This window comes from Ptychodera flava, chromosome 16, assembly GCF_041260155.1.
Source record: "Ptychodera flava strain L36383 chromosome 16, AS_Pfla_20210202, whole genome shotgun sequence".
NCBI lineage: Eukaryota > Metazoa > Hemichordata > Enteropneusta > Ptychoderidae > Ptychodera > Ptychodera flava.
Genome location: NC_091943.1, coordinates 18,711,732 through 18,729,493, shown reverse-complemented (window position 1 = coordinate 18,729,493; position 17,762 = coordinate 18,711,732). Strand labels below are relative to the sequence as shown.

The window sequence follows — 17,762 nt, the reverse complement described above, 5'->3', positions numbered from 1 at the left end:
GTCTATTCCAAAATTAGGACCCAGCGTTATTGATTTTCTTGACATATGTTTGAATTTTTACCATTATTTTTTATTGTAAAGTAAGTATTTTCTCTGTGCATTGGGATTTTCTGGTTTTTCAGATGAAAATACGATCCAATTTGGGGGATTTTTGTTTTTCGAAAAAAGGTGACCTATTCGGGCGTCACACACCTGTGCAGCTTTCAATAGAAGTATTCCCTGGGGGGAGAGAGAGAGAGAGAGAGAGAGAGACAGAGAGAGAGAGAGAGAGAGAGAGACAGACAGACAGAGAAAGAGACACAGAGAGAGGGATAATTGGCTGTTCTGTGTACCGTGACTGAGATTGAAGCAAGCAGCGACGTCATGCTAAGCATAAGAATAGAAAAAAATGATGTTTTGTTTCATACGCCAAATAGAATAAACAATATTCCTCCTTTAAAATGAGAAGTTCTGTTGTCCATTGTTATTGTTCGCTATTGCTACAGAGACTTCTTGTTATAAGTTCTTTTTAGATAATAAGCTCTCCACATACAAACATGACCTCTGACCCAAACCCCAACCGTGCCATGATAACGAGTATTTGTATTAGAGCCTTGCCGACATATAGATAACAGAATTATTATAATCGACAATCAACTGCTTTCAATGATGAGTACACATGAAAATTTTACAGAGAGACAATACGCGGATAGATTGTCGTCACGACATGCAGAGAGTACACTGACCCAAGCTGAACGAGGCTGATTAGACACATCATTTGAGAATATTAAATTGTTCTCTCCGGAGATATATTTATTGTGAACATTGCTTCTTTGGGGACCTTGAAACTTGACTAGCGGTTGTTCGTGTACAAAACGTTAACTAATAACAATTTTACGATAAAAGACGATTGAAACTAATTTTGGATAATTGGATGGTGAAATAATGTCGGTTTAATCTGCAAATGAAAGCTCATCGGCTTTCCTCTTTACTTAAGTTACACACTTGTTTTTATGAGTGATTTGTAATAATGCAACATTCAGCTATAGAACACACAACACTTTTGAGAAATTTGAACAATATGAAGATTCAGTTATCCCAAATTAGTTCCAATCTTGTTAATAATGCCTTTAGCCTATGAATTAAAGATACTGACGATGTATTTATCTGACAAAGATAATAGTCATCAAGATGTAGACGACGAATATAAATTATTATTATTATTGTTTTTGTTGTTGTTATTGTTGTTGTTGTTGATATCGTAAAACAGCGACCAGAGGTATTTTATACAGTCATTAAAATGTGATAAAATATTCATAAACACAATGTAAATTTAAACACGAAAAAGGCCACACAGAAAGAAATTTAGAAAACACATGTAGATGTATGAGAAATATTACAGTCATCAAAAGACAACTTTGAAATATGATGTCAAAAGACGAAGTCCGGAAAACTACAGAAGATTATACTGTTAACTATATTCAGATATTGGTGAACTTCTAGAATTACGCGCAAGCTTAATATGTAAATTTTTGACGACGTCATGGAAATAGAACGCCACAAACGTAACAATAGCCGACAGAACCTGTCGACAAAACAAGCAATGATGCGAAACCGCTTTTTAATACGCCGAAGACAATGTGCGAGTATACATTTACAAGTAGGCGTTGCATGAATCAACCGAGCCGTAGTCGACCTTAACAAGTCAATCCTCAATCGACCTCTGTAAATATGTGGACCCGTTGACTGATCTATCTTTCGTCGGCCCTGAGCACGTACGTCTTCAGCCTGCGAGAACGCGCGTTCTGGGGGAGATAACAGCGAACGGACGCCGCTCCGCGTGCAGCGGACGGCATGGCCGCGCAGAGGCCTGACAATGGGTTAGAAGCAACAGCAGAAGGCACGGAACCTGAGCGGGAGCCCCGGACACCGCTGCCGGGGAGTTCGTGCTTTGCTTTACTGAGCGCTGTCACAAAGCTCGCTACGTGGGAAGACTTCGAGGCCGAGAAACTTGATAGCGGATTTTTCGCCGATGTGTATAAGGTGAGTTTACAAGAGTAAATAGTTTTTTGAACGACATGGTAGACGACAGGCTTCCTTCAAGATTTACTATGTGTATATACAACCGCGGCCTTGGTCGGACAGTCGTGTGAAGGATACAAATCGCCCATATTATATTCGTTTGAGCAGGTATTAGAGCATATCGTGTATGGTTGAAAATCGATAAGCACACTGAGTGTACGATAAAAAGTGACGTCGCGTCGTCAGCTACATGCACTGTGATCTACGAGTGTGCAACTTCACTGACATGGCTAGGCATACAGCCTTTGACTGTGGAGAAGTTTACATGACTATTACAGTAATTAAGATCTATGGAAACGGCGTGCGGCTGCTGCGAAATGCTACCCGCAGAGTGAATTGTTGCAATTAAGTCAATTAACGGGAGCCAAACAATCCCCTTTGACCGCCAACTTGAGAATATTAAATACGTCGCGGTTAGGAACCTTGTCGTCATAAGTGCTTCTGTAGTCTATGTGTACAAGGGTACATAGTGTTCAAGAACCACCTGTTGCTGTAGTTCGAACGTCGATATAAGTATCGGGGCATTAGAGCGCGGTCCGCCGCTCTGATAAACTCGGGGATAAACTGACTATTTTGTCCAGGAAATTAGGCCGCCCGCGGTCTTTTTGTCATTTTGACGGAAAATATATTGCTAACCTTTGACCTTGTCGTAATTTGACACACTATTTAATAACGCTGGTCTATCTCAACCTTGTTGTAGGAGAGCGACCTTTGTTGATTTGCACACTTCCCCTAATTCAAAAAAAAAAAACACAAGGAGGAGCTCTATTATTTTCCGTCAACTTGACAATTTCGAATGCCTTCGCCCCTCTCGTGCTGCCTGGTACATGGCATGCTAATTTTAGGTCGATTAAAAACATAACATGTACAAATTTCCAATAGAAACCAATCAAGATGAAGGTCACCCATGCAGGCAGTACAGTGGATTTCAATTCGGTGCCGCAACTGTGTGTGAGACAGTTTTAGCTGACACAATAACTTCTAACTTTCAGCTGTAATTGTTACAAAACAGCTATACTGAAGATCAAATTAAATCAACTGTTCAGCTATCGGTCCAGACAAGAGTTGCCCTATGCTGGTTTACTGTAATTAATCAATGAGTCGATGACTTTGAAATGTGTTGTGATACCCAAGCTAATCGTCTGCATTGTACGTACAATGTGTCTGTGTCACACTGAGAGTTCAGAGAGTTGCGGCACAGAAATGAAACTTACTGTAATTTGTTGACTAGGCATCCGAAAGAATCAAGTGTCAACACTGTCGCGCTGTATGTCACTGAACTTGAAATTGTTCAGCTATGTGTCATGAACACCTAGGCTGCACAGTATTTTATGGACTTATTTAATCTTTCAAGTCGGAATTATCTGAAGTGAAGAGCGTCTTTGACTTTGCAGATGATAATCTCAACGATCTAACCATCCAAACATGACCTGTTTTTTATTGCACTGCAGTTGAGCAAACACGCCCTGCGTACAACAACCACAGTTCTCATCAAATCTTCTCTTAGCAAATAAACCCTTCAACTATAGTCTATGGTTAGCATTATAGCAATGATATAACACGGTAGGGATTTTTGGGTTTTTCGCTTTGTATGTTTGACCTCCTTTTTTGCGAGCCACCTCTAGATTCCTGTCTGAAGCTTGGTATCTTACGTCATGAAATTCAGTTGGGACTTACGAATTCTATTTTTATCTGGGAATTGCTGCAGGATTAGGCGTTCAGGATACTCTTAAAGGACATCTTTTATCTAATGTAAGCGCATGCGCAACTCTCAAACTGTGTAACAAAAAAGTATTTAAGTAGCTAAAGATGCTCTCTCTCTCTCTCTCTCTCTCTCTCTCTCTCTCATCTCTCTCTCTCTCTCTCTCTCTCTCTCTCTCTCTCCTCTCTCTCTCTCTCTCTCTCTCTCTGACCCGTTACATAATATTACCACGGAGATTCAAGCGATAGACTGTACATTATTGACCCCCCTTCTTCGTATCAGAGATCGCCGAACAATTAAGGATGCTATAATTTGTTTTCATTATGAAATTGCCTTAGATACGTGATGTTTCCCCGAGGGATTCTCTAAATTTTCTTAATTATCGCCATTTTCTCATTTGAGGTAATTCAGTGACGGTTTAGAAATGGAGAAACTTTGGCAGATTGCTTTCTTTTCCGAGTGGCATTGTGTCGGTTTATAAAAAACAAAGCCAAGCTGTGCATGTAAATCAGGCGCAATGTCACCTTTACGATCCTAATTCACCTGTGGACCCAATATTCTAAAATTGCTCCGTGTTGTCTGTTTCGACGCGCGTTCCACTGGGTGCCGTAATCAATCACTTGTGGTAACCCCGAGTAGTTTACGCAACACCAAGTGTTGTCTGCTAGCAATCTCTGACTGTCAACAGTCAGTCATGCTAACATCGCAATCTCTTGCTCGGGCAATGTCTTCTCGCTGTACTTAAACTGGTCACATGGACTGAAAGCCAGGTGATATATAGGCTTTAATATCGGTGTCTGCAGTTTTGATTGCAAAGCAGCTGACATGACACTGGTGACCCAAACATTGCTCACAGTCACCTATTATCTCAAACAACCATCATACGGTTATTTGTACATATCTGATAGATTCTTAGTTCTTGTGTACGTATCAGGAACGATAAAGTGGTGGAGACAAAGGGAGAGACAAAGACAAAGGGAGCATGTACATAAAGTTACAGATTGGATTCAAATTTATACTGTAATTTCCCCATTTCCATTGGCTTAATTGTGAATAACGCATAAATATCACATTTTTGTCAAAAATATACCCGCTAGAGTCGTACCTTCCATATCATTTTCTGAATTATGATTCTTGCTGCGCCTTCCAACATTACAGTCACGTATTATGTCTCTCAGTCTGCCTACAAACCGATCAAAGTAAGAACGTTTACGGATTGCTAATCGAGTCAGAGAGCCACTGCACGTGCCTTCAACGGAAAGTGGCAATTATGTAAAAAGACAAATAAGAATGTTGCTGGTTGTCGTATTTGCGAGGCATTATATATGGAGTAACGAGGCCGAGGAAATTGAATAACGTACCGCACATGTCTATAGCTTATCAGGTGCCGTGTCCTCTCCTTTCTGAAATGTACAATTCGACATATGCCCTAATTGATATGAACAGCATAGATACAGACTTTCATCAGCGGACATGTCTTAAATTGTAATGCATTGCCATTCCTTGTGTAACTTGGTACACGCACGTGATTAGACACAAGGGCTTGCCTACTTTATAACTATCCAACGAAACACTCTAAGAATTAGAAATATCCCAGGAGTCGACACAATTTGTCGTCTCCACATAGGGACAGTTTTTCTAAAGCAATCTGGCCACGAACGGTGACCTACATAATCAACCACCAACTGGGAGCAAGAGTTCAAATCGCAGGTATATCGATATATGGTTGTCAAACGATAAACTCATAAATCATTAATTTCTTCTTCTTCTCTTTCTCCTTCAGCGGAAATATGTGCATTTTGCAAACTGCAGTCTAGCAACCCGCGGTAAAAATACGAATGCGGTAAAATTACAGTTTAAAAGTTCGTTCCCAGCAAGCACAGGCCATAAAGCGGAAGACAATAAAATGCGCTGAAGCCACATTCCAGGTACCAAGATTACTGTATACGGCCATGGGGCCTACTTCTGATTACTGCAGACAGAGGCTGACAAACATAAAATGGCATATTAATCATTCTTACGAGACACAACAAGGTCGTCGAAACAATTATAAATCGCCCTGAAGTTTTGGACGGCTTCCCTTTGCTTCCAAACGATGGATGCCGATTGACGATACCAGAGGGACTTCCAGAATATATTATGGCCATAGACATGTATCAACCTTTGCGGACCGAGACAATAGAAAAACAAATTACATTTCCATTTTGGAAATAGAGTTTGAAAATACTTTGACGGTCATTAAACGTACGTGTAGCGTTATTAATAGCCTATACTTGCAGCTGGGTTGGTGACCTCAGAGTTATCGGCGCGCAGAACCTCGTGGCGTTTAACCCTTGACACCATTTCCAAACTCCAACGTGACAAATGCAGCGGCTATTGAGAGTTTCAAACCTTCTCATAACTTTATTGTCAGCTGACTGAGTGATTGGAGCCTGATGTGCAATTTTCAGTTTTCCAGTCTTATTTTCACGAAATGGGAAATTCAGTTTTGCCCAGAGACTTTCAAATATCGGTAAAATTCAGCTTAATTTGTTCCTCTAACTCACCCTCTGCACGATAGTCAACCATTTTGATGAGAATGGTTTAAAGTTGACTTTAAGAATTCGAAAGCAAATGTTCAAAGAAAATTGCTGCAAAATGCCTTCGCACTATCACCGTTGCACATGATTTCACTTATTTTGTAAAAACAGCTCTGTGCAATAACTTCTTTACCTTTTTTCCGTAAACAATCTACTATCGAAAACTGGCCCGAGCAGAAGGTAGTTTAATAATTATTTTTATTATGCATTTGATAACAGCAACTCGGAAACAAGAAGTCACCAGGACTAGTATAATAATTCGAACGAACACGTGATGATGTTGTTTGTGCTAATTTTCTGAGAATTTACGACAGGTTTGCTGATACTGATAGGTTAGCCGCTGTGAAGAAAGAACCGACTTTCAGTAATAGGAACGAAAGATAACTCACAATCTTAAAAAGATCGACTATAAATAATAATAATAACTTGCATAAATAACAATAATAACGTACCTGCGATTTCAAGGTCAGTTACAGAGATCGTCTATCAGAGTTATTCACAATTATGCCTTACGTTTACGTAGGTACTTTGAACTTAATTGACGAAGTAATACTTTCTTGTAAAGAAATGTAATACCTTCTTAAATCGACCGTAATCTCATGATCCTGTCGATACTTGATGTGCCGGAGTAAGATAATACAACTTGAAAACTTCCTGCATTTGTAGCTCACGTATGTGTTGTGAGAGCAGACGTTAATTCATTTAGCATATACTTCTGATGCCTACTGGAACCACCTGGACTTGTGTGATCGGTTTTCCACCAATGTTGTGACGTCGGCTGGTGTAAAGGATGTTTTGTGGGTAACTCATTCCAGAACCTGCCAATTTTCTGAACACATAATTATTGACTGCTTAGTGGAATGCGCTTCGGGACAAATGTGCAGACTGTCAAACTTTTACAATATCCTTTTGGTCTACCGATTGTATTCGGGAGTTCATTTTGAAGCGTATGACGTAAATAAGTTTTGACCAGCTTTGGTTTTCTGAAAATTGTGAATTATATTTTCACCTACAGAGAAAGCACAGGGTTGGCGGCCATTTTGAATTTCAAAATTAGTAAATAATAGGTAATTTATTTCTTTGTTTCTCCAGTACGGTGACCCTCCGATTTTTATTCTTCATTCGAAAGAGAGTAGTGAAGGTTTGCTTGAAGAATCATCGAGCAAAAGCTGAATGCTTTCATCTTCGACAAGTGGAACTACCTGGATAAAACATCATCCATTTCTCAAAGTACCATTGTCATATTATGACAACAGTGTCTTTGATGCCACTAAAATTGTAAAAAAAATTGACACCGGCTTGCCATATATGGTAATGGTAATTAGCCAATGTACCTTTCTATTTTGTGATCATATGTAACCATTTTGCAAAATGTGACACTTAACTTCACGTGACTCCCGAGAATGACCTAGTCACGCGGTCGCCAAGGCGCTGTGTTACCAATTCATGCGTAAATTGTGTTTGAGATGAATAAGCATTGCATTTACTCAGTGGGTACATGTATATATATATATATATATATATATATATATATATATATATATATATATATATATATATATATATATATATATATATATATATATATATACACATATATGTATGTATGTATGTATGTATGTATGTATGTATGTATGTATGTATGTATGTATGTATGTATGTCATTGTTGATCAACAGATGGATCGCGATTGCGTGAAACTCGAGTAATATATAACTTTGACACTTGATGTATTTTCATTTCTGTGTATTATCTGCTCTGTTTTATATATATATATATATATATATATATATATATATATATATGTGTGTGTGTGTGTGGTTGTGTGTGTGTGTGTGTGTGTGTGTGTGTGTGTGTGTGTGTGTGTGTGTGGTGTGTTTATATTTATGTGTGTCAAATATATGCAACTGTCATTACACTGACAATGGATCTATCACAATATGAATAACAAAGTACACTGAGACATTAATAACTATTCCTTGCTAATTAGTATTTTCACTTACTTGACATAGTAATCCTCCGATCAATCCATCTCCTCGTTGTATTAATCTCTCAGGTTACCAACCATAGCAACGGTGACGTCGTGGTCGTCAAGATTGGAAAGTCCAAATGCCGGGTGGATCAGATCAAATTAGTGAAAGAGCTCGAATTAATGAATAAACTGGACCACCCGAACGTGCTGAAGTTGATCGGGGCGTGTATCAAGGAGGGACAGCTACATCCAATGCTGGAGGTAAGATGCGACGACTCACTGATAGGGTCAATAATGAGACACCAGAAGACATAAAATTGACAGGAACATTACAGATTAGATCAACTGCCAGGCAGTTGGTAATATCTTTCAGTAAAATATATTTACATAATGATCATCACAACTATCACCACTACCATCACCATCGCCATCAACCACCACTTTGTCGACTTTCCCATTACCAAATTATGAATTATCGCAGAACATATGATAATCCCCATCTTGTGTTTGCTGATAATAGCATACGATAATGAACACGTACATAAATGCTATAAATAGATACAATAAATAGATAGGCAATTAAACCTTGGGTATCCTCATAAGGAAATTGCGAGACAGTAAGCTAATGAAGCGAGAGAGAGAGAGAGAGAGAGAGAGAGAGAGAGAGAGAGAGAGAAGAGAGAGAGAGAGAGAGAGAGAGAGAGAGAGAGAGAGAGAGAGAGAGAGAGAGAGAGAGAGAGAGAGAGAGGGAGGGAGGGAGGGAGGGAGGGAGGGAGGGAGGGAGGGAGGGAGGGAGGGAGGGAGGGAGGGAGAGTATCAAAGCAAAAATATCAAAGCATTTCCTTGTCCTCCATCGAGGATGAGGGAACCGCTTGTTTCCGAGTTTTATGACACCGCAGTCAAACAACTCACTGCATAATGTTTTGGCAAGGACGAAGTACACGAAGTAACGATATGTAAGTTTATTCAAGGTCACACCATATACATCATTTACCTTCTTACAACTTCGACAAAAAGAGGGCGCCACGTCTCTTTTTAATGATAGTGCCGAAGGATTTCTATATTACATGTAAGTGAATGCTTCGGTACAAGCTAAAACTTTCAAACCACAACTGACGCTCAGTTCAAGCACGTATTTGTATTTCAGAAAGATGTTTCTCCCAAGTTAGGTTCAAGTATTTTGTTCAGACCTATTCATTCAAGCTGACCCAATCTGAAATGTATTTTCCCTCACTGCATAGTTAACATGCAGGTGTGTAAAGCTGCACTTATTGCAAAATTTACTTTAGAATCATGCGATACAGTTGAAGGGTGGGCGAATGTTCTGATACGAATTTTCCACCTACAACATTTGAATGATAAAGATCGCGCAATGCAAAGCTCGACGAGACATCGCAGCATAGCAAACCATGGACTATCACTGCAGGACAATACTGTACAGTAGCAAATGTGAACATTCGCAGTCGATACCTTATCCTAAAAACGATATTTGCGTTTAGAGAGTTCCTTAGTCTCGCAGATGTCATCTATCAAGGACATATTTAGAATTTCACCGTTGGAAACTACCGAATTGCCAAATTCGTAATATTTGAGTTTATTCTAAGGTTTGTGTCCATTCTTTTCGAACAAACTCCGAGAACTAAACTCACCTTGAACTGCAAAACTGATGCCGGGAGACATTTGTTTTACGGACCGTAAACTCATAAGACGAAACGTTTGCCTTTTTTACAAAACTGTTTACGACTTTGTAGCTTTAAAAAGTAGCTCTATGAATCCCGGGTTACTGATAAAGGTTTTTAGTTTTCCCACGCCACATGGGGCTTTAAAAGGAACAATTTGCCCTGGAATAGACTGAACTTGGCTGCTAAATTGCCTGTATTGATCATGTAATATTATTGTGTGTACTTCTGCTATCGTGTGGTGTATGCCATTGAGAAGATAATAGAGATATCCAACGATTTTCTGTACCTTACCTAAATAGGCTACCCAAATGCAAACTTACTTACTGATCTAGTATCAAAGTGCTTAAAGTGAGAGAGTAGTCGGAACTGCGCTCAAAGATCGCATGGGATCCATACGACCGATGTAAACGTTGTATCCAAGTTACGTTGGCGATTGGCGAGAGTTAAAACACATTTGTTATAATGTACACCGTTAAATTTTAAAGGTTGCAGGTATGTTGACCTGATACTTCTACATATCGTGCATGGAACACATTGTTTGTAAACAAGAAAGACGCACAAGCGCAGTTCTGACAACCCGGCGTCCCTTTAACTATAGATGCTATTATGACGAATGTCATGTGTTTTCGTTTTGATATATGCATCGGTTGTATTTTCAGTACATCTCCGGAGGATGTCTCCAGACTTGCTGCTGAACCAAGAGAACGCCCTCCCATGGACGGAAAGGTTAAACTTCGCCCGTGATATCGCCAGGGGCATGGAATATTTGCATGAGAGGAATATTTATCACCGAGACTTGACGTCACGTGTAAGTCACATACATATTTTGAAAAAAATAGGCTTTGCGATTCTTAGTGACAACTTTGATCTTTAGAACATCAGCCGTGTCGATTCTGAAACAATTTGCCTCTTTGGAGTCTTTCATGTTCCGAGTTCATTGATGCCAATAAGAGTGGAATATTTAACCCCTTAACTTCGCTATCATTATCATCAGCAACCATTTAAATAACCAGTATGTAGAAACTGCCCTCATTAGAGTGCAGAATGACATACTTCGCTCTTTAGATAAACGTAAAGATGTAATTTTGATTTTACTCGACCTTTCTTCTGCTTTCGATACGATTGACCATGCCATTCTGTTACACAGGCTGCGTCATCGGTTTGGCATCACAGGTGTTGTTTTTGACTGGTTCAATTCTTACATTACGGGGCGTACACAGTCTGTTTGCGTCAAGTCAATCCTGTCGGAAGAACAGTCGTTGTTTTGTGTGTGTTCCTCAGGGTTCTGTCCTTGGACCAATTCTCTTTAGTCTCTATGTGGCACCCCTGGAGGACATTATTAACAAATATGATTTAGATTACATGATGTATGCTGACGACACCCAATCCTATATTACATGCGACGGTAACCAGGTTCCCATTGCCACGATCGAGTCGTGTTTAGACGAGATTCGGGATGGATGAGGGTCAATATGCTTGCACTCAATGACGGTAAGACAGAGGTTGTACATTTTTCCTCAAAGTTTGGGATTGAGGGAACTGTCCCTCGTTGTAATTTTCGGATTGGTGATGTCAGTGTATATCCATCTGAATCAGTTCGCAATCTAGGTGTTACAATGGACTCTGCCTGCACCATGTCAGACCATGTTACAAATATTTGTAGATCAGCATCACATGCGATTTGGAGGTTAGGAAAGATTCGTGATCTTCTCGACCAACGTACCACGGAGAAACTTGTTCACGCCTTTATTACATCACGTTTGGATTACTGCAACAGTCTTCTTTTTGGTCTTCCGAATTTTGAAATACGTAAACTCCAGGCTATTCAAAATTCAGCCGCCCGGCTTGTTAGCAGAAAGAAGAAAAGGACCACATAACACCAGTACTACAAAATTTACATTGGCTTCCAGTCCAGAAACGAATTGATTTTAAAATTCTTTGTTTCACCTACAAAATTCTAACAGGCCAAGCCCCCGACTATCTAGAAGAAATGCTAACAGTACGTCATACTGGTCGTACACTTAGGTCCCAGTCTAGTGGTGCGATCATTTTGCATCAGCCTGTTTGCAACACGGCTTTTTATGGCAATAGAGCCTTTTCTGTATGTGCTCCCCATTTGTGGAATGCTTTACCATTTGAGATAAGGCTTGCTAATTCTTTTAACAATTTTAGAAGTCAGTTAAAAACTTATCTTTTTAGATCATTTTATTCCTAGACACTTTTTAAAATTTACCTCTTTGCATTTTATTGGTGTTTTCTCGTAATTTTTATTTATAATTTACCTCAGCTCTTTTTTAGTGTTGTGTAAAGCGCATTGAGATTTTTATAATGTAATGCGCTCTATAAGAAATAAATATTATTATTATTATTATTATTATGTGACCATATCTTTAAAATAATTAAGTCGGGGAGACTTCATTGTGTCTTCAAATTTCAAATCTGTCTTGCAGAACTGTCTATTACGTGAATTGCCGAATAACTCCCGCCAGGCTGTGGTAGCCGACTTCGGCCTTGCCAGGGTCGTACAGGTGGAACCAAACACACAGCCGGACTCGCCTCGGAAGATGTCAGTCGTTGGCTCTGCCTACTGGATGGCGCCCGAGATGATGCGGGGAGAAGTCTACAACAAAAAAGTGGACGTGTTCTCGTTCGGCATAACGCTGTGCGAGATGATCGCGAGAGTGCACGCCGATCCGGACGATTTACCCAGAACAAATGTGAGTACAGTGGTCACGGGGTTTTATGATTTACCATAGCGTATAGAGGGTCCCCCCTTTCAATCCATTAGTCGCCACTGATGTATTTCAGAATTTTGAAGGACATGGTTTGACCTACATGTAGAATCTGTGCCAAAAATCTCGAATTACCAACATGAAATACAATTGTATCGGTACACTGAGGAAAAGGTACAAAATCGAGGTCATAGTTGTATGGAAATTAAAAATATAAGCTAACGTTACCTAAAAGCTAATTATAGCTAGTGTATTTTCTCTTTACTATTTCACCTTCATCATAGGATTCGAAATTGTCAAGCAAACACAAAAGCGCAAATGTGTCTAAAAGTTATCTGATTACGTTTTCTCTTGTCCTATGACCTCGAAACCCGAAGTCATTCGGTCTGGACGTGGAACATTTCAGACAAAAGTGCGAAGACTGCCCACCGGCATTTCTGCAATTGGCAGAAAGGTGCTGTGATGTAAGTAAGCTTATAGGCAAAGGATACGTGACGTCACGTTTTCAGTCTATATTCTCCTGCTGTCATGTACCAGTTTGCCAACTGACTGACGTCAAAAATATTTTCATTCATTATATCCTCTCGATCAATAAGCAGTCAATATTTCTGACAGCATATCAAGTTTCTCCGTGCTCTTCCGCCAGAAAACTCGCCCATCCTTCATTTATATGTCGCAAGGAACAACCATCTTCAGGAGGAAAAGCCAGGCTACTAACATGCATTGAACTGCCAGAAACTCTCACATCTAAGGGACTAGTGTACTGAAGACGTGTCCGGCGTCGTTGTTACATTGCTTTCTAATGGCGCACAACAAAACTTACGTGAGGTTGCCTTGGAAGGCTCTATGAAAATACTAGCTATGCTGACTTTTGAATCTTGCAGGATATCAACAGTGTACATAATGTAGTTCCTTTGATATGCAGAACTTTTGAGCTGCATTTAATGTCAAATTATGATATTATCGTATTGTAACAAAGCTCTATAGAATAGACTTTTTCTAATTCAATTCATGAAATTATAAATAGAAGTTTCTTACAATATTACTCTACTTATTTCTTCAAGCTTGATCCATCTGTCAGACCATGGTTTTCAGACATCGTCTCAATCACAACAGCTATCATCCAGGAACTGGACAGCGCCCCCAACGGTAAATATGACATTACCAGCCGCGGATCAAGTATTCGAAGGAGACAGTGACTTGCCCACGACAACTGAGGCAGAAATGATCGCCAGTAGGCACACAAATGAGAGAATTGACAATATAGATGAGGCAACAACAACGAATAATAACAATGAAATATTGACCGTATGCAATGAACCGAACTTTGAAACTGATGAAGTGTATAGCGCCGCTGTCGCCAGAACCAAGAGAAAGAGATCAAGCATAGCGCAGCCACAGCTATCCGTTATCAGCGAAACGGAAATGACGAACTCATGACGCAATGAGAAACTGGACCACGTTTGCTGTGGTTTTTATCATCTATGTGAAACGATTCTACTCACAATATTCATAATACGGGCACCGACACTGGGTATTTGGGCATAATAACTTTAAACTATCACGAATTATTCACTAAGTTATATATTTATGAGCAATCCTAATGTAAACAATATTACAAAAATATGTATTTTGTGTATTTAATTGTAAATATTTTTCGCTGATACACATATTATCGCAATATGCAAATATATCACAAATGAAAATAACGAAGGTGTTGTACAAATGTAACCCCTAGTCGAGTATCGGATGTATGTGAGAACCAAGAATTTTAGTGTCTTTCACAGTTAGCCCAAAGAAAGCGAAAATAATTTAGCAATACTTTTAGGCCGATCAGGTTATCTATAGTTAAGTGTTTACAATGCCTCGGGTAACTGCCATTTAAACTGTGTATATGTATATTTATCAAGATATCTCTTACGAGAGATAACTGCTTATTAATACTGTGAGATTTCTGTTTTCTCCATTAAACGACTCGGACACGTTGGGTAGAGGGTACTAGATGGGAATGCTCTGAAATGTCTTATCAGCTGACGTCACCTGTCACGTGACAACGCGTACGATCAATGTAATGGATTTCTTTAACGCTTTAATTATCGGTGTCTAGGCAACGACAAATTAGCAATGTATTATGAATCAACAAGGCAATGGATCATTTTGATGTTCCTCTTCTCGACAAGATAACTATTGAAAGGATGAAGAGGCACGCAATGTGTCCGACATATCAGTGATACAGTGGAAATTAACTGATGGATTTACGCTACATGGCTACGGGTCCCTTGACATGAGCGTAAAGTGTGTGTACAGTAATTGGGAAAATGTGCACAGTAATTAACTACAGAAAATGTACACTCATCATCAATTTACCAGAAACTATTATACAGCGCCACCATAATTGTAATCACAGTTGATTTTACAGATCCTCGTAGGCGCAACAAGGACGAAGCTTACGAAAATTGGCAAAATGTACATGAATGAAATGGTCGGTGGGCGATCAAATATCGAACGAGGCCTGATTTGAATTTGAAATCCCCAGTAGTAGGGTTTAGACAGTTGCCTCTGTACCCTCGGACCCGGATGCGGACATGAAGTTATCTTCAATGGCCTCTACGTAACAATATCTATTTGCGAATTTCGACGTGTACAAGCGGGAGGAATTCATCAACTTCTTAACGAGGTCAAATAAAATATACCCGACCTGCCCTAGAAAAATGAGTCCCCATACACATTTTCAAAACACGAGTAGGCCTAAATTCTTTTAAATTTTACCGCATTAATTTTATGGGTCTCAGCCAACAAAAATAAAACTAAAAAAGTATTACACCGACCTACACGTACCTACCCTAATTTTCTGAGATATGTCATTGGGAACACATTCTTTTTAATTTGACCTAATATGAGGTAATAAGTTGTATTACCGAAATTGTAATAGCAATAAATTTCCGATAAACCACGCTTTACAGTGCGACTTATGCGTAATTTGTGCACCTGTGTTTTTTATGTATGCAACCCCGGTGTATGATATTTACACATGTGCGATAGGCGCCGGAGTGCGTGTATCGGCTGAGCTGGTTAGAAATGAGTGGTATACCAGTGTCGCTGGAATGCTTTATTGCTATCGTATGAGTTTTGGATATTCACGTGAAAGCTCGAATAAATTTTTCGTATGAAACAGGCCCTGAAATATGAACAATTACAGTTAACCCGCGTGCTGTACATTTAACACAGAAATGTGTGAATTTAGGGTCAATGATTATAGTAGGCTTATAAAGTGGCGAGCACACGTTTTTGGTCATACTATGTCGTCTGCTGCGGCGAGCCTCTGTGCACGCGAAAAGTTGACTGTACATTTACAATGTAAGGCTCGCCGCAGCAGACGACATGAATTATAACCAAAGACATGTACGCGCCACTGAAAAACTAGTACAGTTTTACTATAATCATTGGATCTAATTTCATGGACTTATTTTAGTAGATACGCTCTCAATAACTTTCCCTCAAATTTACCTCTCATTTCTTTCAGTGGTAGAAAAGTCGTTTATTTTCAGACCCTTTAGACATGTTGTGGCCGGGTTGCACCTTTGTATATCGTCAATGTCGCACATTTGTGTGACTTCGTATTTTTGCGACTCAACCAATCGCCATAAATATACTGGTATAATGTGCATTGTCGACTGAAAAGTTTACAAGGCAGTCTCTCCCTTGGCTGTTAACGGTTGTTGTTATCTTTCTGATAGCAGATCCTATATAACATTATAAACATCGAATACGAACATAGAAGATGAATTGTTAAATCACTTGGGAAAAATGCTGCTTTCAACTCTGTTAACGCCATCTCTTTGAGCTTTGGGGACTCTGGTTTTTGTTTTCGAATTCCATCTGCGTGTAAATTGTCCGGAATTTCAAAACTAATTTCTGAGTCGAAACCCCAAGGCACAGTTAATGTACTCGGGAACTCGTTCAAGTGATTTCTATTCCGTCAAAGGCATTTTTCCTGAAGCGTTTTGTATGTTTTGCTGCATACGTGATATCATCCGACTTCGTCGAAGGGGCGGCATGCACTGGCCCTCGGTCAATAAGCGCATAGCGCTTGGAGACTTCACTTCTCTCCCTTGGACTGCTTTCGACTGAAACCGGAAACGCTGCCACCCCGCCTGAGAAGACCCCGTTAAAGCTCAGACAACTATAGTTGTCTGAAATTAAGGTAAACATTGCACCCGATGGGAGCTGTTTTATTCTGACGTACACGCTTGATGACATTTCGGCTGACTGTCCGCACTCTCCTGACTGAATTGAAAATATTTGCCCCAAGTTACAAGGTCGCTTCATCTTGAACAATATAAATTCGTCCATGCCATGCGATCTCGTAAGGAAGGATTGCAAAAACTGTCATGTTCAGAGGTCTAATATTGGCTGTTTCTTGGTTTTAATTTCTCGTATGCATACAAATGCAAACCTCTATGAATGTTTTACATTATCTTGATATTATCAACATTTGATGGATGAGTAGTAATTTTTCGACTTTATTTACTTTGCAATAAGGAAATAATTACAAAAATCTGATCAGATACCCGTATGTACTGTGCGGACTACTTTATTACTTATGTTTTTTGCTTACAAAATGCAAACAAGGATGAACATGGCATGACTGGAGATTGCACTTGACCTATTCTGAGCCATAGTACTATAGAACATTATCTTAGGCGGTATGTAGTAGTATTTATTTATTAAAGTGACATGTGACATCACTAAAATCATATACATCACAATGTGTTCATTTACATTAAGATAGATTGCGCTTCCTGGGCAGGTATTCGGACGCCCAAACGTTTACAATTATTTTGGGTCAACTACTTGTGGGGGGCTTACTGTGAAGTACCTCTTGTAAGGTCGCATTTCAAACATCCTAGCTTAAGTATTTGTTTAAAAATCGAAAATTTTATTTACTTCTCTGAGTTAAGGTAGAACGCGCCTCGAGGACACATCATAGTCGGATTCTCCAATTTCTATAATTCTTTTCCAATCTACCACTTAT

The 17,762-nt window shown here is 39.5% G+C and overlaps 1 protein-coding gene across 3 annotated transcripts; it reads left to right on the top strand.

The window, feature by feature from the left end:
* Positions 1-1,627: 1,627 nt before the first annotated feature.
* LOC139114202 (dual specificity testis-specific protein kinase 2-like) lies at positions 1,628-15,687 on the top strand. 3 transcript variants are annotated; one of them, XM_070675782.1, is made up of 6 exons: positions 1,628-2,022; positions 8,398-8,574; positions 10,655-10,803; positions 12,446-12,712; positions 13,105-13,191; positions 13,792-15,687. In XM_070675782.1, the coding sequence occupies exons 1-3, from the start codon at positions 1,834-1,836 to the stop codon at positions 10,688-10,690; spliced, it is 402 nt and encodes a 133-aa protein (XP_070531883.1). In that variant the 5' UTR covers positions 1,628-1,833; the 3' UTR covers positions 10,691-10,803; positions 12,446-12,712; positions 13,105-13,191; positions 13,792-15,687. The 3 variants fall into 3 exon arrangements, with proteins under 3 accessions (XP_070531883.1, XP_070531881.1, XP_070531882.1); XM_070675780.1 differs by lacking the exon at positions 1,628-2,022 and having other exon boundaries at positions 8,433-8,574; positions 13,792-14,068; XM_070675781.1 differs by lacking the exons at positions 1,628-2,022; positions 8,398-8,574; positions 10,655-10,803 and adding an exon at positions 11,356-11,486 and having other exon boundaries at positions 13,792-14,068.
* The last annotated feature ends 2,075 nt before the right edge of the window (positions 15,688-17,762 follow it).